Source organism: Polypterus senegalus, chromosome 11 (genome assembly GCF_016835505.1).
Source record: "Polypterus senegalus isolate Bchr_013 chromosome 11, ASM1683550v1, whole genome shotgun sequence".
Taxonomy (NCBI): domain Eukaryota; kingdom Metazoa; phylum Chordata; class Cladistia; order Polypteriformes; family Polypteridae; genus Polypterus; species Polypterus senegalus.
The window spans coordinates 166,263,742-166,289,742 of NC_053164.1; the positions used below are offsets into that span (position 1 = coordinate 166,263,742).

General features: G+C 38.3%; 1 protein-coding gene across 1 annotated transcript in view; it reads right to left on the minus strand.

Annotated features, from left to right (window-relative positions):
• LOC120539694 (interleukin-17 receptor A-like) overlaps positions 1-26,001 on the minus strand; it is a 76,083-nt gene that overhangs the window by 16,443 nt on the left and 33,639 nt on the right. The window contains exons 4-5 of the mRNA XM_039770063.1: positions 15,483-15,607; positions 2,872-2,995 (exon numbers count right to left, since the gene is read on the minus strand). Coding sequence (XP_039625997.1) covers positions 2,872-2,995; positions 15,483-15,607 — 249 coding nt within the window. The remainder of the gene's footprint in view (positions 1-2,871; positions 2,996-15,482; positions 15,608-26,001) is intronic.

Below are 26,001 nucleotides of genomic sequence, written 5' to 3' on the forward strand. Positions count from 1 at the left end.
CTAACTGAGGGGGTAATAATGCCAATCCTAAAATTATACAGTTGTTTTCTTTTAAACTTAGGTATAAATACATAAGTATACATTTCAGTGTTAATTTTGACAATACATTGTGATTTAGTTTTACTCTTAGTCTGCTGACTAAATTGCATTTTACTTTTAGTCACATTTTAGTCATTTAATTATTGTTAATTTTAGTCGATAAAAGGTAAATTAATTTTAGTTGAGAAAAAGTACATTGTTTTTTGTTGACTAAAGGTAAATTAGTCAAACAGTCAAAATCAGATGGATAACTTATTTCACATATGAATATGTACAGATGCACATCCTGTACCTCTAAACCAGGGGTTCTCGACGTCGGCCCTGGGGACCCCCTGTCACTGCAGGTTTTTGTTCCAACCAGCTTCTGTTTTTAATTGAACTCCTGGGCTAATTAAGTGAACTGATATTTCCAAAGTTCTGTGTTTAAGGAACAATATATTAAGTAGAAAACTAAGTTTGCTAAAAAAAAAAAAAATTAAAATGTATTAAAATGTATAAAAGTTATATAGGAATAATGTATTTTTTCTTTTTAATAGTATTTTCATCTTGATTTTCATTCTACTTTTCTAGGTGTTCTAATTGTTTAATTAATCCATTATTTACTGATTAGTGGGTCTGACTCTAAAGTAGCTGCAGCCTTTGATTATTCAGTGTTGTTTGCCTGGGTGTCTGCTCTGCTCGTTTTAAGTTGTCATTATTAAGATACAATGATGGGGGAAAACTGCACAGAGAAAGGGCAAAGTATAATGAAATCAACAAAAGAGAGTTAAGCATTTAAATCTAGAGCAAAAGCAGAAACATTTATAAATGTCTTATAAATGTAAAAATTATGCTGCTATGCTTTCCTGAATGTCGAATAAAAGAAAACAAAATACCGGCTAATTAAATGAGATCAGTGCTATAAGGTGTTGTCACTTATTAGGAATCTGGTTGGAACAAAAACCTGCAGCCACAGGGGGTCCCCAGGACCAACGTTGAGAACCCCTGCTCTAAACTATTATATTAACAAGCACACTAATGAACCAAACCACATGTAGTGATTACTGAACTTAAAATGAAGAGAAGGTGTAGAAAGGATTTTGCTCCAAAAGATCTTGATCAGATACTGTCAGCTCTGGTCTGTCATCACAGTTTTCTGGCCCTCAAAATGCCTTAGCTATGCTGCTATATTACCAAAAAATGTATATGACAACTGCTTTTACTACATTCTTCACATTTTATGGGTTATGGTCATAAACATTAGTTTGCCCTCAAAAACCGAACAAATAGCACAAATGTAGTGTTTGCATATTTGTATTCAGCAGTGAACGTACTGTACGTGTGCATATTATATTAATTGGGAGATGCGTTCCAAGCTCTTCAACACATTTTCTGTTAGTATTAACAAATGGAGCATTTCATTTCATCAATGATGGTGACAAGCTAAATAGCCACTTCGTTTGAAACCTGCCTTGATTTTTAATTGCTACGAATGTTTTCATCATGGCCACTGTGTCCGTATGTGTAAGTGGATGCGTGCCCAATTACACACTGAAATTCTCAAACACACAGAACTACCAGACATGACTTTTGCTATTTTTCTTTTCGATGTGTTGATGCGATTGTGTATCATCACCACTGTTCAGACTTTTTCATGTGTAGTTTTTACTCACATTTTTCTCACATTATTATAGTGTCATCCGAAGTTATTAATACAGTATATTTGTGGTCACTCAAGAGTGCAGTACCAACCTAAAATAAACCGACACACTTAGTTGTCGTTAGTATTAGCAAGGTCAATAAGAGCCAGAGGTAACAGTATTGGCGTTGGGCATGTCGCCAGCTAAATAACATTACATACCTAGACATAAATCTCAGGATTAGACCGCTCTTCGGGTCTGTGGTGTTCTTTACAGTTAGCATCATTCTACATGGTTTACACTGGGTTTTATTTCCATTAGCGCTGTAATTAAAGTTGTTTCATATGTCTGACCATTATTTTTACCCAAGAATTACGTTGGCCAAAATAGTGGAACAGAGTGGATCAGGATTCTAGCTGTCATGATGTTTTCCTGATGGTGCCCAAACTTGTGTTAGCTAATTACAAACATGCATACAAGTTTTTAAAATTGCATCGCTGCATTCAAGCTCGTTATTTGTTGGTAGACCATGTCATGTGTAACAGTAATGTGCAAAAAGCTTCACATCGCTCATCGTCCAGTGGTCTGTTTGTAAACATTTTCATTTTGTTTCATTTTCGTCAACAATGACTTTAAAAGTATCCATCTTAGTTTCATCATTAACGGCATAGTTTTATTTAGTTTTTGTTCTATTTTTATCACAGAAAAAATGTTGTTGACAAGACGTTTTCGCCTTTGTTCTTATCAACAAAATTAATCTAAAGAATAGTTAAAGTTATGAAAATTCTTAGAAACTACATTTCTCCTTTTATTGGTGTGTGCAAGTGGCTTTTTCACAATGAGGCACAGGCCAGCTATGATAAAATTATATTAACACCTGCAAAGACAAGATATAAGTACCTTCTGCATTTCAAACTACTCAGCATCCACTAGGGTCCAAAAGATATAAATGTTCAGAGCATACCTGTTGCATTTCTGAAACCTGGTTAAGTTATCAATGTCATAGAAAACAGCCCCATCCCACTGCCTGTTTCCAAATTCAATGAATTATACTGTAGATGCTCAATAATAGGTGCATCAAAATGCAGACTAAATTTGGTCCATCTTTGGACTGGTTTCCTGTGTTGGCAGTATTCACATTTCAGTGGTCGATTTTAAAGCAAGCTGAAATTCTAGTCCAAACTGGGTGAAATATGACTAATTTATTTCTTACCTGGAATTTCAACACTTTTAGATATGGAATTAATTGAATCACTGTTAAGTTGTGGAAGATGGTATACTGAGACAAAGTACTTCTGTCCAGGTCCTGCGATGAACCTATTGAATGAAAATGACCACTTGTAGGTCATAGTTTGAAGAAAAGAAAGAAAGAGGGACAGGGAGTGAGAGACAGAGAAAATATAAGTGTTACTGTTGTCGAAACATTACATATTGCAATGTGTAGAACTATTTTTTTCTTTAAAGCTATACAATAAGTTCAAGCAAACATAGTTAAAAGCGAGCTGACTTAATTGTTGTTGGGAACTATAAAGCTTCTGGCTTAATGGGCAATTATTATTACAGCATCAACTACAGTTGACACAGCCTCAAATGACATGTTACCTACACTTTGGAATGATCTGCCAGTAACAATGCAATGCTGCATCAGTCTCAGTATATAGTTTATGATGTACAATTCATGCTACAGCTGCTGGTGCTTCTGTACATAATGGATAGCAGTTTGATATATTTTTATTATTTTGGGAACCTGGTTATTTAATTAGAAGATGGTTCCACTGCATCCCTGTGCTCTGTCAATAAGACAAACATACACAATAAGAAAAAGAAAAAAACTGAATTTACAAAGAATTTTCTTTTATTTATTTATTTATTTATTTATTTATTTAAATCTAGTCAAATCACAGTTCTTGTTTGAGCTACTTTGTACTGAGTTCTGATTTTACCTTCCATTTATAGTGGAAAAGACAAGCAGGATCATTGAAGGTTTTATGATGCTTTTTAGAACAAGATCTGCACATAGACAATTCATAATTTTTCTGATCAATACAATTGACTCGTGTAGTACATTGTAGTGTTAGCTTGCGCACACACAACACATATCAGACTAAAATACAAAACATTTCACAAAACAGATACATGAACATTTTTAGGAAATACAACAGTTATTATTTAAACTTTTCAGCTAAACAGATAAATGTCAGAAAAATTGTGTAGGTTTTGATGGAATTTCTTAACTATATTCGGGCCTCATACTGTACAAGGATTTCAAATTATTAATTTTTACAAGTATTAGTAGAAAGTGGCTTATTTGGAAATATTTTTTTATAAGAATTAACTAGATTAAATTAACCTGATTAGGCAGAACTACTGTTTTTGTCTTTCTAAAGTCTACTGCATTCTTTTTTTTGTCTTCAGGGATGAAAAGAGTATAGTAAAAACTGGTGATGTGTCAAAAGAAATTTTATAAATTGAGAAGGCTATTGAAACGTTGTTAAACTATTACAATAAGGAAACAAATTATATATATAGTTTATATATATATATATATATATAAACTACACTGTGAAGTATTAAATATGCCCGTAAAAATCGATAAACACCATCCTGACCAGGTTCTGAACTTACAAAAGATGTTTGAGGATGTTGCTTTAAATGACTAACAAGGAAATGCCAGCACAACTTGCTATTTCTCAAGTGCTAAAGGCAGCATGAGCGTTTGACAGCTACAACAAGTTTTTGGAACAGAAGCCTGTGACAGCTTGCTGGGACTTTTGGAAAGGCAACCAAGAGAGCTAGAGAGCTTTTCAGTGGCATCAAGTGTTGTGAGGATGCCGACACCCAAAAAGGTGTGCTTTGAGTTGTGAGAGAAGTGTACAAATTGCAAAAGTAATGGTTTGTGTTAGGAAGGTCAAAGCAAATGTAGAGCCACTATTCAGAAGTCAACACATAGACATCATGTAAAGCGGAAAGGGTAATAATGTAGGCGCCTGGTCAGAAATTAAATGATCTGTATAGTTGTGCGGAACAGGAAGTAAATGCAAAGAATGCATACCTACAAAAATGGGGGAACCACAATTAAACATAATTAATTATACACAACTTCTGCCTGCAAAGAAGTTATTTGCTTGCTTAACTAGTTTTCTGGCCTTCATTCTTGTAAGATTTATTTATTTGATGAACTTATGTCATTACAACAATCTAGAAGAGGACAGGCCATTCAGCCCAACAACGCTCGTCAGTCCTATCCACTTACTGTATTTCTTCCAAAAAAACATCAAGTCCAGTTTTGAAAGTCCCTAAAGTCTTACTATCTATCACACTACTTAGTACTTTATACCAAGTGTCTATCGTTCTTTGTGTAAAGAAAAACTTCCTTTGTGTGAAATTTACCCTTAACAAGTTTCCAACTGTGTCCACGTGTTTTTGATGAACTCCTTTTAAAATAACAGTCTCAATCCACTGTACTAATTCCCTTCATAATTTTAAGCACTTGTGTCATGTCACCTCTTAATCCTCTTTTGCTAAAACTGTATAGGCTCAGCTCTTTTAATCTTTCCTCATAATTCAACCCCTGTAGCCCTGGAATCAGCCTAGCCACTTTTCTCTGGACTTCCTAGTGCTCCTATGTCCTTTTTGTAGTCTGGAGACCAAAACTACACACAGTATGCCAGATGAGGCCTCACCAGTGTGCTATAAAGGTTGAGCATAACTCCTTGGACTTGTGCTCCACACACCACGCTATATAACCTAATATTCTGTTTGCCTTCTTAATGGCTTCTGAACACTGTCGGGAAGTCGATAGCTTAGAGTCCACTATGACTCCTAAATCCTTCTAATAATGTGTACTCTCGATTTTCCAACCGCCCATTGTGTATTCAAACCTAACATTTTTACTTCCTATGTGTAATACTTCACATTTACTGACATTAAATTTTATCTGCCACAAAGAAGTTGTGGCAGATGAAAGTTGCCCAAGCCCATTTGCTATCCAAGTCCTTCTGTAATGATATAACGGATTCCCAATTATCTGCTAATCCACCTACCTTGGCATCATCTGCAAACTTAACAAGCTTCTTATTTATATTCCTATGTATGTCATTTATATATATTAAAAATAACAGCGGCCCTAGCATTGACCCCTTTGGAACACCACTCTTAGCAATGGCCAGTTCTGATGAGGTTCCTCGCACCATAATCCTCTGCTTCCTGTGTCTGAGCCAATTCTGCACCCATCTTTTAGTATGATGCCCAACCTCTCATGTGGCACCTTATCAAATGCTTTCTGAAAGTCAAGATAAATAATATCATATGCTACACTTTGATCATGTCAATGCTGAAACTGATTTTTGTATTTGAATTTCATTCTATGCTCATAGCTAATCAAACTACGGTAATATTTAAATTGCCATGGTGGATGAGAGAAGGCTTAAACCATGTGCATGCAGCAAGCAGTGATTAATGCAGCGCACAGAAAAAGTGTCCAGAAAATGATGAAGAATATATAGAGACTTTGTACAGTCGATAAAGAGATTATTGACTCTAGCAATTTTGAAAATAAATTGTCACAATTATTGAAAGAGGAAAAGAGGAATGATAAATGTCAAAGCTTTGTGTAGTCTTATTCCTTCCATTAATGATAATCCCAGTGCAGTTATTTCTGAGGATTGTTTAAATCTTTAGACTGAACAAGTTAAAGTTATGGTTGGGGAGTGTATTGTAGTTATTCATATAAAGACATTAAAAAAATTGTAGAATGTCTAAAGGAACATATTTTAGACATTATTCAGGCTATAAGAATGGCAAATCCCACAGCTCCTGTTTCAGTATATTCAGTAGCTCTAGAGCAAAACTTTGGGATGACGGAGTCTGGTAAAGATTTCTATTTTGTTTTTAGAATGCTAAGGCAACAGTCACAGGACAACTTCCCATAAGAATAGAGAGCTCTTAAAGTGCTGAAGAAAAGAGGTTTCTAGCCAGCCTTGTTAAAGCCCAAATAGAGCCACTTATATGAGGCACCAATTGGTTTGAGCTTTTGCCCTTGCTTTGTAGATTGAGGAAACAAAAAATTAACCCTCTTCTTTCTTAATATGTTTTACCCAGATTCAGGAGGGGAAAAGTGCGAAGAGAGGAAAATGTAGCATAAGTTACATGTAACAAGGTTAAAATGTAACAAGCTCAACTCTGCTTATCTTAGTGAAGATGTTAAATAAAAAAACTAGAACTGAAAGCCAGGCAAAATTAAATTTAGCAATTAAAATCCAGTGTAGAAGAGAGGACTGGTAAAAAGCCCTGGTTTCCCTCTGAAGGATACACCAAAAGAAAACAAAAGAAAAAAGGCTGGGCTATGACAGACAGTGGGCAAACTGAGTAAAAGAAAATGGACACAAGTTCTAAAAGTGCAGTTCAATGTTAAGGCTATAACAATGAATATGAAACAAAAATGAGATGGCAAAAGTAGTCAAGCTAGAAGTGACAACAGCAAAATAGAACAGCTAAGATGGTTGGGATTTGGGTCTCTAAGTGTGGTATAACAACAGCACTGTACCTTTGTCCAATTAAAACAAATAATCGAACAACTGTTTACTTATATTTTTACTTGATATTTTTAACATATCTCTGAGAGTTTCATCTGTCCCCACCTGCGTCAAGCACACAGCCATCATTCCTGTCCCAAAGAAAAATAGACTACCCTAATGATTACCACCCAGTAGCACTTACTCCCATAGCCATGAAGTGCTTTGAAAGGCTGGTGCTAGAACACAACAAGGACATCAACCCTGACAGTCTGGACCCCCTCCAGTTTGCCTACCATTGCAAACAGGTCCACTGAGGATGCCATCTCCATAACACTTCACACCACCCTGTCTCATCTGGAGAACAAGAACTGTTATGCCAGGCTGCTGTTTGTGGACTATAGCTCTGCATTTAACACTGTCATTCCATTCCAGCTCATCGCTAAACTCCTGGATCTGGGGCTTAGCTCTTCACTGTGCAACTGGGTATTGGACTTCCTCACTGGCAGACCTCAGCAAGTGCGTATTGGTGGAAAAACCTCCTCCATCATCACCATCAACACAGGCACCCCGCAGGGCAGCATGCTTAGCTCCCTGCTTTACTCTCTGTACACCCATGACTGCGTAGCTAAGTACAGCTCTAACACCATCCTCAAGTTTGCTGACGATACCACTGTAATAGGTCTGATTAGCAAGGACGATGAGACGGCCTACAGGGAGGAGGTCAGACTCCTGTCAGAATGGTGTCAGGACAACAACCTCACCCTCAACGTTAGCAAAACTAAGGAGATGATTGTGGATTTCCGCAAACAGGCAACACAGCACAGCCCCATCTACATCAGAGGTGAGGCTGTGGAGCAGGTCAACAGCTTTAGGTTCCTTGGAGTAACCCTCACTGATGACCTTAAATGGTCAAGTCACACTGCGGCAGTAGTCAAGAAAGGCCAACAATGCCTCTACTTCCTCAGGAGGCTGAGTAAAGCCCGGATGTGCCCCACGCAGATTCTACAGGTGTACTATGGAGTCCATCCTGACAGGATGCATCACTTTCTGGTACAGCAACTGCTCAGTTCAGGACAGCACAGCAGATCATGGGCCCACAGCTCCCTACGATCCATGACATCCACACTACACACTGTCTCAGGAAACTGAACCGTATCAGGCGGGAACACAGACACCCTACACTGTCACTTTTCACCCTCCTCCCACTAAAGTCCATTCGGACGTGCACCTCCAGGTTCAGGAACAGTTTCTACCCAACTGCAATCAGACTCATGAACAATCAGTAACCTTGTGTCACCTCCACTGCTACCTGCACATATACTTCTAACACTGTCTCTATTTCTTCCTAGCATTCTGGTTTTATCCATTTATTTATTTATATTCATTTATTTATTGTGTGTGTTTTTTTTGTCTATGTTCACTGCAGGGGCACATGCAAGCAAACATTTCATTGTACATGGTACTTATACTTGTACACATGACAATAAAGAATTGAAATTGAAATTGTATACTTCTAAAGAAGTTATCTGTGTGGATGCAATGCTTTACAAAGCCCTACATGTAGGAGAATTACTGCAGCCCATAGCACTATTGTGGTTTTCAACTGAACAGAAATGAATAACAGTGTTACACCAGAAATAAGGTACCAAAAACAGTATCATATCTGTTGCCACTGTGGTAGCTAGTATGATACAGATACAGTAACTAATCTAACAGATCAGCAAGCACACATTATTTAACTCTAAAATAAATCATTTTGGTGATTCTCTCATTCCTGAAGAGTAGCAAGAATAGCATTAGTAGTAAATTCAATGTTTTTCATTGGATGAATGGAATGTAGGATTAGCAAAAGTAATATTCAACAAAAGACTCTAGAATGTTCCAGGACTGATCTCTGGGAGTAGCACAAGCAGTGTGTGTCACAATTTTAATAACTCTTTTGTTGCTCACCAGATCTTACATATCCCCTATTGTGAGCATATGCATTGATTATCAGACTGTTAACAATCACAATATACCACATCATGACATGACTGAAGATGTGCCAGATTCCTAGTAAGGAAGTAGATCTCTATGTTGAAATTAGCTGAATATTCACGGGTCTCATACATTCTTCCACTACTGCTGGACCCAGCCACTTTGCCTGAAATTTACATGGGTTAGATGGGATCAACACCAGTACCCGATCGCACTTTTTGAATTCACAAAGTTTGCTGTTCTTGTTATAATTACATTTTTGCACCTCCTATTCATGCTGCTGGAGATCCACCACGACAGAAGATAATCTAAAAATCTGAAGCAAAATGACTCGATCGAAAAATCTCTCCCCATGAGTTGCACTGTGAACCCGAATTCCATTCCTCCTGAAAAATGTCCAACACCCCTCACAGTCGATGGCCAAATAAAAGTTTGAACAGACTTAAGCCGGTAGATGCCTGGGGAGATTCCTTAGCAGCAAACAGGAGAAAAGGATGACAGTGTCCCAGGAGGTCAAGTTGTCATGGGCCACCATCCAAACTATCTATTTCAAAGTCTTGTTAAATCGTTTACTCAGGCCATTCACCTGCGGATGATAAACAGTGGGGCTCAATTGTTTAATTGCAAGTATCTTACACGGCTGCTTCAAGACATGGAAAGTGAAGTGGGTACCCTGGTCAGTTAAAACCTCGTGAGGAATGCCTACAACATGCGTGAATATTTCTGGGAGAACCTTAGCAACAGCTTGGGCATTGGTCTTCCACTGGGCAGTCACCTTGGGGTATCTTGTTGCATAATACACCAACACAAGCATATATTGATAACCATTCTTATTCTTGGGAAGTAGGCCAACAATATCTAACCCAACCCTGTCAAAACGGACATCCAAAAATGGCACTAGTGAGAGGGAAGCCCAAGCAGGTCTATGAGCAGAAACAATTTGACAGTCAGGGCAAGACCTATAAAACTGCTCCACATCTCAGCCCATATTCAGCCAATAAAAGTGTTTCAAAATGCAATCCCTCGACTTCTCCATGCTAAGATGACCCTCCAAGACAAGGGTGTGACGAATTTGTAAAACCGTCTCTGTATGCCTGCTTGGGACCACCAACTGTTCAATCTTCCCTTCCCCTATGCAATCAAAAAATCACCAGACATAAGAAACCATCCTTAAATAAAAAGTGTGGTGTTTTGAAATTCAGGCTCTCCAGCTCCAAATAGTAAGAGTCATTTGTAACATGTGCTTGTTTAATTGCAAAGTCTATGCAGCTGTTGATCTATTGCAGGCATGCAAACTCTGTCTGAGCATCACTCTCTACTTCTCCAGGGCCCGACACAGCACCCTGTTCTTCTCCAGCCATTGTTTTCTCTGGGGTCCGTAGCTGCTGTCAGGCTTGTGGAGGTTGAAGGTGCGAGTGACTGATGTGAACAGTTCTCCAATTGTCCCGGACCCTCAAGTGAGGGGTTGTCCCCCATCTCTAAGCTGACCTTGTCAGCAGTGAGCCTCTCCCTATTCACTACAGAAAGAGGTGCTCTGCAGGTGGTTAGAGAAGAGGGCGTTCCTCTCCTCTATTAAATGAGGCCAGGGTGAAGTGTCTGATACAGAAGTCCCAACCTTGAAGTTCCTCCCTTTGAATTTCTGAGGGAGTAAGATAGTCTCATATTCTTGAAAGTCTCCATGATCACAGCAAATGTTCACCTGGTCCGTATTTGTGTATGGACTCTGCCAGAGCAAGTCACGGCGGACTATGCAAAGGTCACTACCAGAGTCCAACAGGGCTGGGATTTTGCATCTGGCCAACTTAATACATCTTATAATTGTCTTTCTTCGATACTCTGGGGGAAGCCTGAGAACCACATACCTGGGACAGACTAATGTCCATGGACTGTGCGAGCAAGAGGTGACACTTCTGAGACAAATGGCCCATGTGGTCAACAGAGGGCGCTCCAACTGTGCCAACCCAACACAGACAGACGCAGGAGGCACACAGAATTTTTTTCCCCTTGTGGGAAACGTCTTCCCCATCTTCCAGAAGCACAATTCAGTCCCAAAAGCACAACACTCTTTGTTTTCTTCTCTTTATATTTGTTTCCTCTCCCTTTTCCTCCTTGGCTAACTTTGTCTCCTTTCTCCCAACTCTGGCTCTTGGAGTGGTGGCTGCTGGCTCATTTTATAACACACCCAGAAGTGCTCCAGGTGCTTGATGACCTATTTCCAGCAGCACTTCCAGGTGTGGTGGAAAAGCTGCTCTCCAGGACTCAGCAGTTGCAGCACCCCCTGGCAGTGCCCATGGATCCCAACAGGGCTGCAACAAACTCCAACTCCCATGAAGCCTTGCAGTAGTCCTAGGCACCACTGAAACCCAGGGGGGCTGCCATTTAGTACTCAAGGGGAGGTAATGCTCTGGCCACACTTGCTCCCCCGGTCCTCCCAGCATGGAGGCATTCTGGCTGGGCAAGGGCCCCGGCCACCCGCACACCCAGTTGATCACAGTGAAACCACCTGCACTTGATCCCAGCTGTGGAGTCCCTGCGACAGCACCTTCTACTTGTGCTGTTGGGCCGTGTGCCCCAAGCAGTGGTGTCAGCGCCTCTAGGAGCCTGGGTGTGAGCAGGACAAGCAGAGGCAGGGAGTGGCAGCAAAACGTTGCTCTGAGCAGAGGCTAGGATGAGTTTCAGGTGGAGGCTGAGACCCACAGCTTCACTGATTGGCCAGCAGGCAGGAACACAATGGTTGAGTCGAAGTCGGTCCCAATAGGGTAGCCCTTCTGTTTCCAGGTGGCTTGGGTGCCCTCCAGTCTGCATGTCATGTCCAGCAGCAAGTGGACATCACTCCAGAGCATCTCATCACAAAGATCTGTGTTTATTCCTGACAAGACTGTTTCAATAGCGAGCTTTTTGACAATGTGCTCAAAGGTGTTTCCACAGAACCAGCTTTGAATCAGGTCTACTAAGTCCTGGACTTGTCCCCGTATAGGGTGATCTGGATCAGTTTGCCACAGCTGAAACTGATGCTTCTTTGCCAAGGGGCTCATAGCCATACATAGGAGGATCTGTTGCTTCAGGAAGTCATAATCATCAAGCCTTTCAGGAGGAAGATTTGACATGAGCTGTAGGGCCCCCCCTGGCCAAAAATGGGACCCAGCCTCTCTTGTCTCAGTGGATTAACGTTGCTGTGTGTTCAAAACAGAATAGGAAACACTGGGTCATCTGTGGAATAGACAAGGACAGAGGTCCCTGCAGAAGCCTCATCTGACTCCGCTCCGCTCTCACCTCCTTTTCTCTTGTGCAAACCTATGATCCACACATCACAAGATATAGAAATATATACTGTGACAAACGGCTGAGACCCTTTAATGGCCAGGAGGTCATCGTAAAGGAAGGACCAGGGAAGCAGAAGTGCACATGGTACTGCTCCTCCTGGGTTGCAGTGGTGCCTTGGATTCCTGCAGGGCTCTACAGGAGTTGGAGTTTGGCATAGCCCTGTTGGGTTTAATGGGGGCCGTCAGGGGCAGCTGCAGAGCTGTACTATATGTATATACTATATATATGTACATAAATAAATATGCATGTGTGTGTGTGTGAATATAAATATTTAATGGTGCTATGTGTTCAACACTGTGTCATGATTTTGCTACATTTCTTTTGTTTTAAAGATCTATGTACATAATGCATGGTCTTTTTTCATTGCATTATTTCTGTTTTTGTTACTCTTGGAACCATTACATTTTTTAAAAGATTAGATCAGAAAGATAAGCAGTAAAGTGAGACAGAGGTATTTTATGGCAAGACAGGAAGAGGTCTCTGTACAGAACTTAGGTTAATATACTGGAGATCAACAACTAATGTAAAAGGAAATGACAGACTCAAAGTCAGTGCAAATATCAAAAGCAAAATTAAAAAAAAAACTCTTGAAAGTAAAAAAATAACAAGAAAAACTTTGTCTTAGTGGGAAAAGTTCTTTTCCTTTGTTAAAATAAATTGCAGACAATTACTTAACTTCTTGCTTGCTTTTTACACAGGATGGCTGTCAATAGTACACAACTACGTCTCTGTACCGTCACACAAATGCATGCACATGAAAGATTACCATTATTATTGTATAACATTAAAATACGATGGGGAAAAAAATAGAAAATCATAAGAGGATCAAATTATATTATAATTTCCACTTAAACCCTGATAGTTATGTGTAGTCTTATGCAGTATTTTAATTATACTATATTTGTAATTGTGCTACACACTCTCATACAATAAATGCAAGTGTGCTTCATGAAACTAAATGTAACTGAATTTTATTTTCAGTATACTTTAGTAAGGAAATGTAACTTCTTCTTTGTGAACAAAACTACTGATTCTGTCCTGCACGTTAATTGCAGTCTACGAAAATGACTCAACCATAAAGTATTGTAGTGCAAATTATTGCAGAATTTCACACAGAAAAAGGCATAAGGGTATCCTAAGCACTGGATACTTAACTGAAGGATTTAATGTCACTGAATGATTTAGGGTAACACCATCAGATTAGCCATCCTGTTTACAATGCAGCACTTGAACATCCCATACACCAACTCTATACACAAAACCTCCCCCTCCACTTCAATCTATTTGTACTGCCAACCTTTGATGCACAATACATTAAAACATCTGCTAAATGTCAGTTCTCAGTTATTACTTTGCACTGGAAGAACAGACTAACGTTGTTTAAGAAAACTTTTCAAGAAGGAGAGAATTCAGTTTTAACTTTTGAGGCTTGACATTCTGGTGACACTAAAGCAGACTTTTGTGTTTATACAATTCTGTGTCTATAATAATTTTCATTGTGCAATTTCTAATAGCATTCATTAATCATTTGTTGCAGTATACTTACATAGTTTATTTGCTGTTACAGAATAATACTGAAAAGGTACCAATTAATTTGTGATTCTTTCAATGCTTCCACTTACAGTATATTTTGTATGTTATCAATTCTAAACTGTAAATCAGTTTTAAAACCTAATTAAGTTCAGAGTTACAGGGACTGTAGCCTATCCCAGCTGTCTCTAGCAACCAACCGACAATGAACCAGTTTATTGTATAGAACAAAAACACACACCCACGCTCATTCATACCGATCCAATTTAGAACTGCCTTCAATACATACTGTGTTTTTGAGACCTAAGAGGAAAAGTGAAGTTTCTGGAGTTCCCCCACAAAGACACAGGAACAAAATGCATATTCTACTAAGAAGTTAAACATGACATTTTTTAGTCATATATAACACATACTGTATAAAATGTACTCAGAGATCCCAAAATATATGAGGTGTGATCAAAACGTACGGTGAATGTTGATGCAGAGCACCATCCAAGAGCAATGCAAAACAATTCAATGTAGGTTCTGACATGTCCATCCTACAGCATAGTTTATAACAAGTTTCAACTTGATTAATACTGTCCGTCGTTTGTGAGTCCAAGTGTGTTTTTCAAGTTCATTGTTAATAATGGATTTCAAGCAATGCATTTACATGAAATTTTCTTTCAAACTGCAAAAAACTCAGGAAATCTATCAGATATTAAAATCGGTTTATGGTGACACTGCACCAACAATTAAGACTGTTTACAAGTGGTTTGATCATTTTCGTAATGGATCTGACTCGGTTGAAGATGAGAAAAGATAAGGACATCCTTCAACATCAATAACCGAGGAAAATGTTGAAATGATTTCATTCTTCATCATGACAACGCTCCTTGTCACATATCCATTCTAGTATGACAATTTCTGTCGAATAAAAACATTACACTGTGTCCGCATCCACCTTATTCGCCGGATCTAGCACCGTGCAACTTCTGGCTGTTCCCTAAATTGAAAATGACCAAGAAAGGCAAATGATTTCAATCCATTGAGGACATCCAGGCAGCCACGATAGCCCAACTAAAGACACTCTCGAAAGAAAACTTCTAGAACTGCTTTGCAAAGTAGAAGGAGCGTTGGGATAATAATTATTTGCATTTATATAGCGCTTTTCTCACTACTCAAAGCACTCAGCAATTGCAGGTTAAGGGCCTTGCTCAAGGGCCCAAGAGAGCAGAATCCCTTTTGGCGTTTACAGGATTCGAACCAGCAACCTTCTGATTGCCAGGGCAGATCTCTAGCTCAGAGCCATGCAATAAGTGCATTTGAAGTGAAGGAGAGTATTTTGAGTGCGACTAGTAGTTGTAAATCTTGTACTGCAATAAACATTTCTTTTTTAAAACATTCACCTTATTTTTTGATTATACCTTGTACATTTAGACTTTTTTAAATTACAAAGTTTTTATAGAAAGTGAGGACTACTGTAAATATTTCTTACCGGCTGCTTGTTAAAGTTGACTTGTGATGTAATCTTATTATGGAACATATACTTAATGCAGAACAATGAATTGTCAGATGCCTGCAATATTTTGACCTGAGCTCCTTTAAGATACTTGATGCTGGCTTTAAAGAGAAAAAAAAAATCATTTTAATTATGTATGCAAATGTACTAAATACAAAATACTTATTAAGTACAGGATAATAATTTAAAAATCAGATTAGAGTAAAAAAGAACTATAATCAAGAAGCACAATTCAAAAATACAAATCAGAGGTATTTTCAAATTGACACCAGGTAATTTATTCAGTTCTTTGTCACCAGAAGTACAGTTACTCTCCCTTCACAGTACTGCTAGCAGATAAATACAAAAACATAAAATTGGTGAGTAAAAAAAAAAAATCAATATCTGTAGATGTAAGCAGAGATAAACTTCACAGATAGTAACAAACATATTGACAGTATATTACCTTTTTGTTGAACACCACTCATTTATTGACTTACTTTCATCAGAATATATTTTTTTAAATCAACCTATTTCAATGATAGACCAATCCATTTCCACAAAATTTGCAATTAGTAGCACTAGCTGGATTGTATTGTTATGAATTACAATGCTGCTTGGCAGATCTTGAACAGTTGGGCACTTCTGGTGTACAGTCTGCAAGTTTTTCTATTGTTTAGATAGGTTTCTCTACACATTCCAATATCATGCTGATAGCCGAACTAACTACTGTAAACTGGTTCAATGTGAATTAGCACGAAAGTACATGCTGGACTAGTATCCTATAACAGTGTGCCTTCTTTTTTGTGCTAAATAAAGCATGTACAGTATCTTCTCTGTGATCCTGTAATAACTGAGGAAGTTCACAAACTGAACTGAATAGACATCCATTTCCTATAGTAGATACTTTTATTTTCTCCTGAGGAATTCCAAAATGATTTTAAGCCAGTAAACTAATAAAATTCTTTTAATATATTCTGGGTTTACCCTTGTGCTCTACCAGTGGACTTTGCCTGATACACTCAGAGTGCAAGGCACTGGCATTGTAACTACAAGTCTAAACCGCCACAACTAACTCTTTTCAATCTATAAAAGTACCAGTTCTATTCGAAATCCTGCTACACTGTTGAACTTCTCATCTTATGTGATGAGTGAACCACGCAACCCTGCCTGCATGTTAACTAATTTTAACCACTTGTCCTTACTACCAAAAGCTCATGATGATAGGTGAGTAAAAGAATTTGAACTGACAAGTAAGATGAAAGCTTCATCCAAAGATTTATTTCCCAATTCACTACCATGGTCTGCACAACAGCTGCCGCTGCCCCTGTAAGGCTTACAGTAGATGTCTGCATTCCAACTGAAATCCTGAATGACCCAACACAATTTTTTGCGGCACAGGACTAAAATTTAATAGTAGTGAACAGATAATGGTGAGGAAGTGATATGATCAGTTTCATTAGAACATTCTAAAACATAATGAAACCAGCCTCTCCATATAGCCTGACACTTCTGCTGATGCCCTCTTTTTAAAAGCAGTTTTTGTGCTCTTCGGAGTGAATACAAACTTTCAGTTGCACATACCAGTTTTTCTGATTGCACATTCAGCTTCCTACTAGTTACATTAAAAACAGTTTATTTATTTCACTTGTCTTTAGATGTGCACTTTTTGTGGCACCTTTCATGATTTTATGGAATTGTTCTTCTAACTCTTCCCTGAATCAAACTACTGTACAATGTGTGCTTTTCTTTATACAAACCCTGTGACACACACAAGTTATTCTGCCTGTGCTTTCAAAGTATATACATGTTGTACATAGATCAACCAAAACATTTAGGTCTGCTGTTTATTTACACAGTATAAGTAAGATCAAGACAAAATAAACAGGACATCGGCCGGAAAAAAAAAATGAAAGGGGGACTTCAGGTCACCCTTAATTTATTCGTCTATTTTATAAAAAAGATAGCAGTAGATCAACAGTGATTGTACTGTGAAAAGGAAAAAAAGTCATAAACAGAGTTACTTGTATATGTGTGATATATTTTCTATTTTAGATTCAACTATTTTAAGAATCCACTCAGGCTATGTGTCCAATTCACGTGCCTTTTAAAAGAAAAAGCAGGAATGCAGTCAGGGACCTCTAATATTAGGCATTCTTTTCTAGGGTACAATTAGATTTGAAGGTATCAGTTCTCACCCTAACTGTATCACAATCAGCTGTGAACTGTTCCAGTGCATACTGAACAATACAGTTGTAATAGGCCATTTTGTCAAGGTAGAGTAATATATTTCTCTACTTTCCCCCTTTTGTATTATTAATAATTAGCCTTTGTCAGAATGACTTACCACTGTTTACAAGGTATTATAGTATTTAACTTCTCCCCACCTTCCCTTCTATATCTATAACCTCAGGCAATTAGGTATAGTAAAAGACAAACAGGAGTTACAATTTAAACAATGTATTATTGATCCATCCATCCATCCATTATCCAACCCACTATATCCTTACTACAGGGTCACAAGGGTCTACTGGAGCCAATCCCAGCCAACACAGGGCGCAAGGCAGGAAACAAACCCCGGGTAGGGCGCCAGCCCACCACAATGTATTATTGATAATATTCATAAATAATAACAATATGCAAAGTACATTTGAATATTGGCAACCATATAACCTGATTAAATTGTTATGTGCAGTTTCAGGCGGCACACAGACTTGTTAGTTACTTAAAAATGTCTCTAGTTCATTTGTGGTCAGCTTGCTTCAGAACAGGCTACATGCCTGTTTCAATACGACTGCCAAGTTGTGCTCTTCATTGTGTTGTTCTTGTCAGTTCATGGCATGAGATGCTTCTTCATCAGATGTTAGTAAGAGAGAGAGAGTGTGAGGGAGTGAGTAAATTTATAGATGTTCTGTCCAACCCCTAGAGCCAATAGAACGTCAAGGCTACTTAAAGGCGTCTGTTACAAGCCAATTCCAAACAGCCATACTTCAGACCAATGGAGAAATAGAACATGTTAACACCCGCCATTCCATCAAAACTATTTGTTGAGGTAAAGCTTAGCAGTTAGGCAACCTGGCTTTGTGTGGGGGATGAGAGAGAGACTCTAGCAGAGAAACATTTGTTTCAAGCACTTCCCCCAACTCTGTCGTAAAATTCACTTTCCTGACTTAGTTTTGCCTAAATTACAAATAAAGACATACAAAATATGCAAAATCTTACATCACAACATAGGCCAAGAGGACAACAAGATCTGCAAACAGCAGAGATGCAACAAACCACATACCTTCCAAACCTCAGCAACATCTTGATGTATTGCCCATAAAAGCCAAGAACAAGAGAGGAAATAAGAGACACAAACATAATTCAGTGTCCACATGGAAATGAAATACCAAGACGTTTCCAAACACAACTCTCAAGGACAAAGAGCAATGGCCCTGGAATACCATACCATTACAACACCCGTACAAAGAATACACTGTCACAAGTTTTTCTAAATCCACAAAGCACAAAAGAGACACTTTTATGCAAAGGAAGCTACAAAATCAATCAAATCAATATCTGAATGATTATTAGGAACATACATAGAATACAAATGAGAGAAAACTGCATTTTAAAGAGCTCAAGAAGCTTAATACTATAAGTAGTTGAAAGACTACATGAAAGTTAGCAGTCTGACAATACTACAGCCTGTTGATGGTTGAGATGGATAAGAGCGATATAGTATCAGAAGTATAGCAGATAAGCCTAAAGTCTAAGCATTCCAAAGGTGTTTTTAAAGGTAAGCATCATAATAACTCTAAAGTTACAGGGTAAATATGATGCAAGCAAAAGCATGAAAAGTGTAAGCTTTTTAAGTGTAAGGTTAAACAGAGACTGCTTTATTCTTCTCATCCCAGTCAGACAATTTGCTACATTTTCAAAACTTGAGCTGTGATGAAGTTCTGTCACAAGACATAAAATAAACATAAACAAATTAACACAAAAAGAAAAAGTAGTGAATGTTGGGCACAGCAAAATGTTCATCTCCCCCACCCCATCCAATCCACTCTACCTATGGTTGACATAAACTTTAATCAGTAGTTAGAACCAAATGATTTTAAACAAGCAAAACATTATGAACATCTGTACAAAAGCCTCAATAAAGTATGAAAGTTCCTCCAGCTGTCAAAACTGGTGGACAAGTTTTTCTGTCTTGGAAGTCCCGTCAACAGATGTCATCATTGATGATGTTATTGGTGTGTATCTTGGCAAAATTAGTTTCACCTTTAGAACAATGTCCAAATGACACTGGGAATATAACATATGGCCCAAAAAAAAAAAATCACTGTCTACAGAGTTGTTATATTGACTACACGATTCATGGACTCTTTTGCCATAAAATTGTGAATCTTAATCAGCCCTATATCCAATAATGCTTGCAAAATTATCTATGTCCATTTGCAACATAAAATCAGAGATCCTTCAGATTTGTGGCATCTCTGACAATAAGTCTTTTTTGATAACATTCCACATTCATTGGCAGTGTAATGAAGCTGAACATACGTTTCTAGAAGCAAGTATACCCTCACTGCAGGACACAGGATGGAGCAGGGTCAGATATAGGCAGGGTAATCCAAGTGTTAGCTATAAAAAGGTATAACATTAGATAGTTATTTATTTAATTTGCTAGTCATTGATATTCTATATTTATAACCCTACAAGGTAAGTACCATTCCCTGTTCCAGAATGCAGCAGCAAGTCTCAATATATACTAACAATCTGGCATCTGCCCCTGTCCAATTCAATATTGGTCAGCAAACGCATAGTCTTATACAGAAACAATTAGATATCTAAACATGACTCAATCAAAACCCACCTCATGTACCATAGCGAAAACCATATACTAGCAGCACAGAAAAGTTTGCAACAGACCGTCTAAAATGTCCAGGGTACTCCATGTCATGGAACTGGCTTTTCAAATAACTTTGTTTAGGCATTGTGCTTCTTTTGAACTCAAGTTCTTTTAGATGTTCTGAAACCAGGGGTCATAGCCATTTTACAACCAGCCTCTCAAAGGTCTTAATGATGTATGAAGCAAGAGTATGGTCTGAAGTCCTTGGAATCACTGCATGCCCTTTCTTCGGCATTGGGGCCACGCAGGATGTTTTCCACAGCTAGGGAACCTTCTGCAAATTCAGGGAAAGGGAGAATAGGTGCTTCACCATCCTGTGGCTGATTCCATCCAGTCCTGAAGCCTTGTTTAGGCAGAGTTTTCTCAGCTCTCTCCTCGATCGGTCAACAGAGAAACACAATCCAGAGAGTGGAGGCGGGCTGGAGAAAACAAGTGTGAAGTCATTGTAGCAGGGTGCAGATGAAAGCTGGGATTTCTGAAATTTCCTCAGCATGCACAAAGAAGATAGCAGTATTGGGGCTATACTGACAAGAATGAGTTAAACCTGTTGAAGAGCTACTTCAGTTCATTAGATCTGTTTGTTGTTCCCTTCCTCAGCATGTTTTACAGCCTGTTTGTGGTCAATAAACTTGTTATCCTGTTCCACATTCCTTCATTTGTTTTGTTGTAACTTGTGCTCAAGATTGTTTCTGTTGTGGGCTTTTCCCTCAAACAGCTGCTTCTTCAGTTCTGATGGCATCTGCTGGATTTCATCCTTATATCCAGACCTGAAAGGTCTCTTCTTCATATTCAGTAAGGCTTTCAAGTCTTTTTGTCTTGTTGTTGGGAAAATAGCACCCTGCCTTTGTGGGGACTGTGCTATCCACGCAAAGCTTGATGTAGTCCGTGATACAGTGGCTCATTCCCTGCATGTCCTGTCCATGCAACTCAAAAAGCAAGATCTGCCCAAGACACCTGTGCTTCAGATATACTTCTTACATTCACTTACCTCTCATCATCATTGCTTTCCATACAGGGATTTCAGGGCTTTTTCATATGCTCTAAATGAATAACAATTACAAAAATGAAAGTCACATTCATTTTGATCTAATGTTACTTAATGAAAGGAAATATTTTTTTAATGAGTTCACAAGAGGATATATTTTCCCTATGCTCTGTCCATTTAAATCGAGATGAATGTGTAGCAGCATGTCGTAAACTGAGGGAGAGTGAGAAATTAATTACCAAGGCACACCACCGTTTATGGGCAATCAGATGGTCAGGTGAGTAACCTAGCTAGGCGCACAAAACAAAAACAAGACTAGCTGTGGATTAGTTCAATTTGGTACTGATCTTGTTCTTCTGTCTACTGCAACAGCATCAGAAGATAATTTTCTCTTAGAAGTCTGGTCTTCTTGATCTGCTGCTAGCACGGTACTCTATCAGGTATGCTGCAACAGACTTATAAAGTCCAAAGGATGTTTTAGTTTGGTACGGATAAAGGAAACATCTAGAGCAGATGCCTCCAACACCCTAAGCTCCAGAAGGGGTACGGATTTTAGAAAGGAGCCCACATCAGCAGGAAAAGAGAGGAAGGACGAATAAAACAGATCATACTAGAAATGAAAGAAACAGTTATACAACTTGTCTGGGTTAGTAGTAAGAGAACTCTCCTTGGTTTTAATGGCCAAAGTCGTAGAAAATGAATCACATTTCTGTAGTCTGAGAGACACAAGTTTTCTGGATCTGGATTCCGAAATATAGTAGCGCATCATGGTGTGGTGAACCAAAATCTCAACACAGTGTAAGGGCAGAGAATTTACTTCAGTCCTAATGCTAGTAATGAGTGTTTCATGACCTTTTGTCCAAAAGTTTGCTAAATCCAATAGACTAATTTCAAGTTCGGAAATGTTTTGACGATATTTGCATACCAAGCCACTGACAAAAAGCAATAGAAGCATCATGAAGGAAACCTATAACCCATCTAGCAAAAAGGAGGATCTTGAGTTGACCCGACATTGACAGAAATACATTTTTCAAGCTTAGGAGCCAAATAAGTGATGCATTTAGGGTTCTGAAGTTGTATTACAATCTCCATCGTGGTGCCTGAGAGACCAGGGAGGGCAAAAACATCTGAAGTGTAGCACACTTATAATCAGAGAGGTTGAAGTAAAGAGACTAGCATCAGTAATAGAAGCAGCTAGTGAGCAAGAAACAAGAAATATAATCATTGTGAGACTGGTACTTAAAGCAAGGAGAAAAAAAGATCTCTTTAACAGAGGGTTCAATTAAATGATACAAATCATTTGGATTAAGATCAGCAACATATTTACACAAGCTGCGAGCAGAAGTTAGGAATCCATGCTCCAGGAGAGAAGATTTATCAAGGTCTGATTCAAGGACAGCATTAGCACCTGTGTCAGTAACAAATCTAAAATCATGAAGTTAAAGAATTTGTCTAGCCAAGTCCTGAAAGAAGATGCATTTGATGGGAGTGGGGGCATACAGAGCAATAAATCCAACCTTCTTACCACTAAGCTAAGACATTAAATACCAGTACCTAAAATTAGAATTGCATCCAAGTCGCAGAACCTTGGGCAGAAAAGGGGGGCTGTAGAAGTACTGCAACTCCACACTTGCGGGAAGGGGCAGATGACATTGAGACAATAATGTATTGTTTAGATGCATCTTGATTAGGGAAAGGTTGTTCTTATGGCATCATATAGTCAGGCCTTTCACCTCCCTGCTGTAGAAAGCCTAATAGGTTGTATTGGGGTTACATAATAATAAGTATTGTTTTTATCTGTGCTGAGTGCATTTTGTTTTCATTGTCCCGTTTACTGTCTGTTATATGTGCGTCAGTAAATGTTGTCCCCGTAAGTGAAGAGGGGAAGGATGATGGAGAGAGACCGTAGCCCCAAGACGGAAATCATCTGTTGGATCCATCAGTTACATCCGGGACATTTTGCATTTAAAAAGGAGGAGCGAAGGCGAGGAGGAGGAGAAGAAAGAGAAAGGAGAGAAATCAAGAGGAGAAAGGAGACAATTTACCTGATCACTTACAAACTTATCACCGCTGTCTATTGCATCATTCCACTGATTGCTTTTTCAACAACCAATTCAACATCACGACAGCCAGAGCCGAGAAACCCTGTGGATTTGGATTGATTTCAGCCACTGCCAGGACGTTTCACTGTGAGGTTGTTTTGTTTTTGGGAAGGAACAAAATAACACTACAGCCAGTATCAATACCGCCAAACTTTATTTTGGACTAATTTTTCACCATATTTCAACTGCTGTGTCTAACTAAACTGTGTTTGTATTTGTGTTACATGTTTCTATTAATTGTTTAGGGGCAAGGGAGGGTTTATTTGTAAATACTTGTATAGTCGTGTCTTAAATAATAATTAGTCACTGGTGTCATTTGGGATAGTGGTATTTTGTGCATACAAATATATATTATTGAATATTTATTTGTCTTTTCAATTTACAGTATATCCGTGTTTGATTTTACATATCTGTTTACTGTTTTCTGGTTATTTCGTCATTTGGGGAAAAATAAGACAACTTGTAAGGAGTACAGTTTGTTATTAGAGCAAGAAACCTCAGGTGATCCAAGGAGTAGTTTTGGTAGTGTAGTGGCCGGTCTGGTATGGTGTCGGCTGCTACAAGATGAATAGAATGTATTGAAGTGGGTGGAGGTAGCAGACTTGCGGAACACCAATGTTGGTGAACAGCATGGTGCTATGTTTGCCAACCCTCATTGACTGTGGTTTATTTGTGATGAAGTCAAACACCAAGCCACAGACTTGCTCAAACCAACGTCTCTGAGCTTTTCTGGCTACTCTCCAGCCAAAGATAGTGGAGCTCTATACTATCAATAAAAAAAAACAAGAATTGGAGCTGACTAAACTTCTTCTAGTAAAGTTTAGAAACAAATCAGAGAAAACAGGAAAAACCAACAGAACAAAAACAAGTGATGATGTAAAATTCCTATGAACATGCATTGCAGGTGAAAAACAAATTAGATCTGGCAGACAGATTTACAGAACTGAATAGCTATGCACAGACATTTCTGACATTGTTCAGGAAGCAGAAATAAAAAAAATATCTTAGCTAAGGCTATTAAAACAGTTCAAGAAAGAAAGAAAGAGGCAACAGAGACAAGGAAAGATGCGTGAAAATGAGCAGAGTCCATAAAAAGGCAGGACGAAATAAGAAGACATTGTTATGAAAAAAATAATGAATAATGAAAAGAAGCAGAAGACAACAGACTTATAAAGTTAAGAGATATCTTCAAGAAAACAGGACATCAAAAGAATCTTTTGTACAAAAACATTAATGATTAAAGAAAAATACGGCAAGGATCTAACAGAAGCAGGGGATATTGAGATAATGTGGTTGAAATATGGAGAAGCACAGAAGTTGGTTGTTAGTATCATTGACTTATAGTGGTTATTTTGCTGTTCTAGAATCTGACATCTTAGAGATCGAGTATAAATCGGCCTTAGAAAGCAATTTTAAAATAAGGTAGTAAAAGGTGATGAAATTTCAGATCAATTGTTAAAACTTCAGCAGAAGGATGCAATTCAAGTTTTGCTTAAAGGGTTCCGGCAACTCTGGTAAATAAAATAGTAGCCACTGGATTGGACAAGGTGAGTTTATATTCCACTTCCCAAAAAGGGTGATACTAGAAAATGCACCAGCTAACAAACAATTGCTAATAATTGTACTGACCGGTAAAGTAATGCTCAAGTCCCTGCAAGCAAGGGTCCAGTAATATAAAAACTGAGAACTGGTATATGTACAAGCTGGTTTTGGAGAAGATAATGGAGAAAGCAGGGGAGATTCAGAAAAAAACTGACTTATTCTTCATTTAATACTGCAGAGGCTTTGACTGTTACAAACTAAGGCAATGTTTTTTTTTCTACAAGAAGAGATACTGAGTCATTTATTTTCCTCTTGAGGAATCTGTATGTAGACCAAGAAGCAACAGCTAGTACTAAACATCAAACAAGTTATTGGTTCAGGACATGAAATAGAGTAAAACAAAGCCATATATTGCCACCGTATTTATTTAATTTATGCACAGAATATAGCATTCAAAATTCATGGCTAAAAGAATAGAAGACTGAATAAAAATAACATGGAAATAATATTAACAATGTCAAATAAAGCTGCATGGATGATACCACTCTGATCACCGAAGATGAGGAGAAATTTAAAACCCTTTTGATGAGGGTGGAAGAAAATAAAGCAAAAGGTATATTACTGCTCAACATCAAAAAGACTTCAGTTATGTCAATGAACCCTATTAGTTAGGAAAAAGGAGAGACAGTGCATGACTGATTTTATTTTATCTCCACATAATGGCTGTAACCATGAATTTTAAAGATGTTTGCTTCTTTGGAGGAAAGCTAAGGCGAATCTTGATGAGAATTTAAAATGTGCCAACATCACATATTATCTACAAAGGTCAATATAGTCAGAAAAATGGCCTTTCCTGTAATAACATATGGCAACAAAAGTAGATCCATGAGGATAGACTTTGTTAAATGGTGCGACTCAAACACTTACACCTGAACCCCAGCATGACCAAGGAATTGGTGGTGGATTTTAGGAGGCCCAGGCCCCTCATGGATC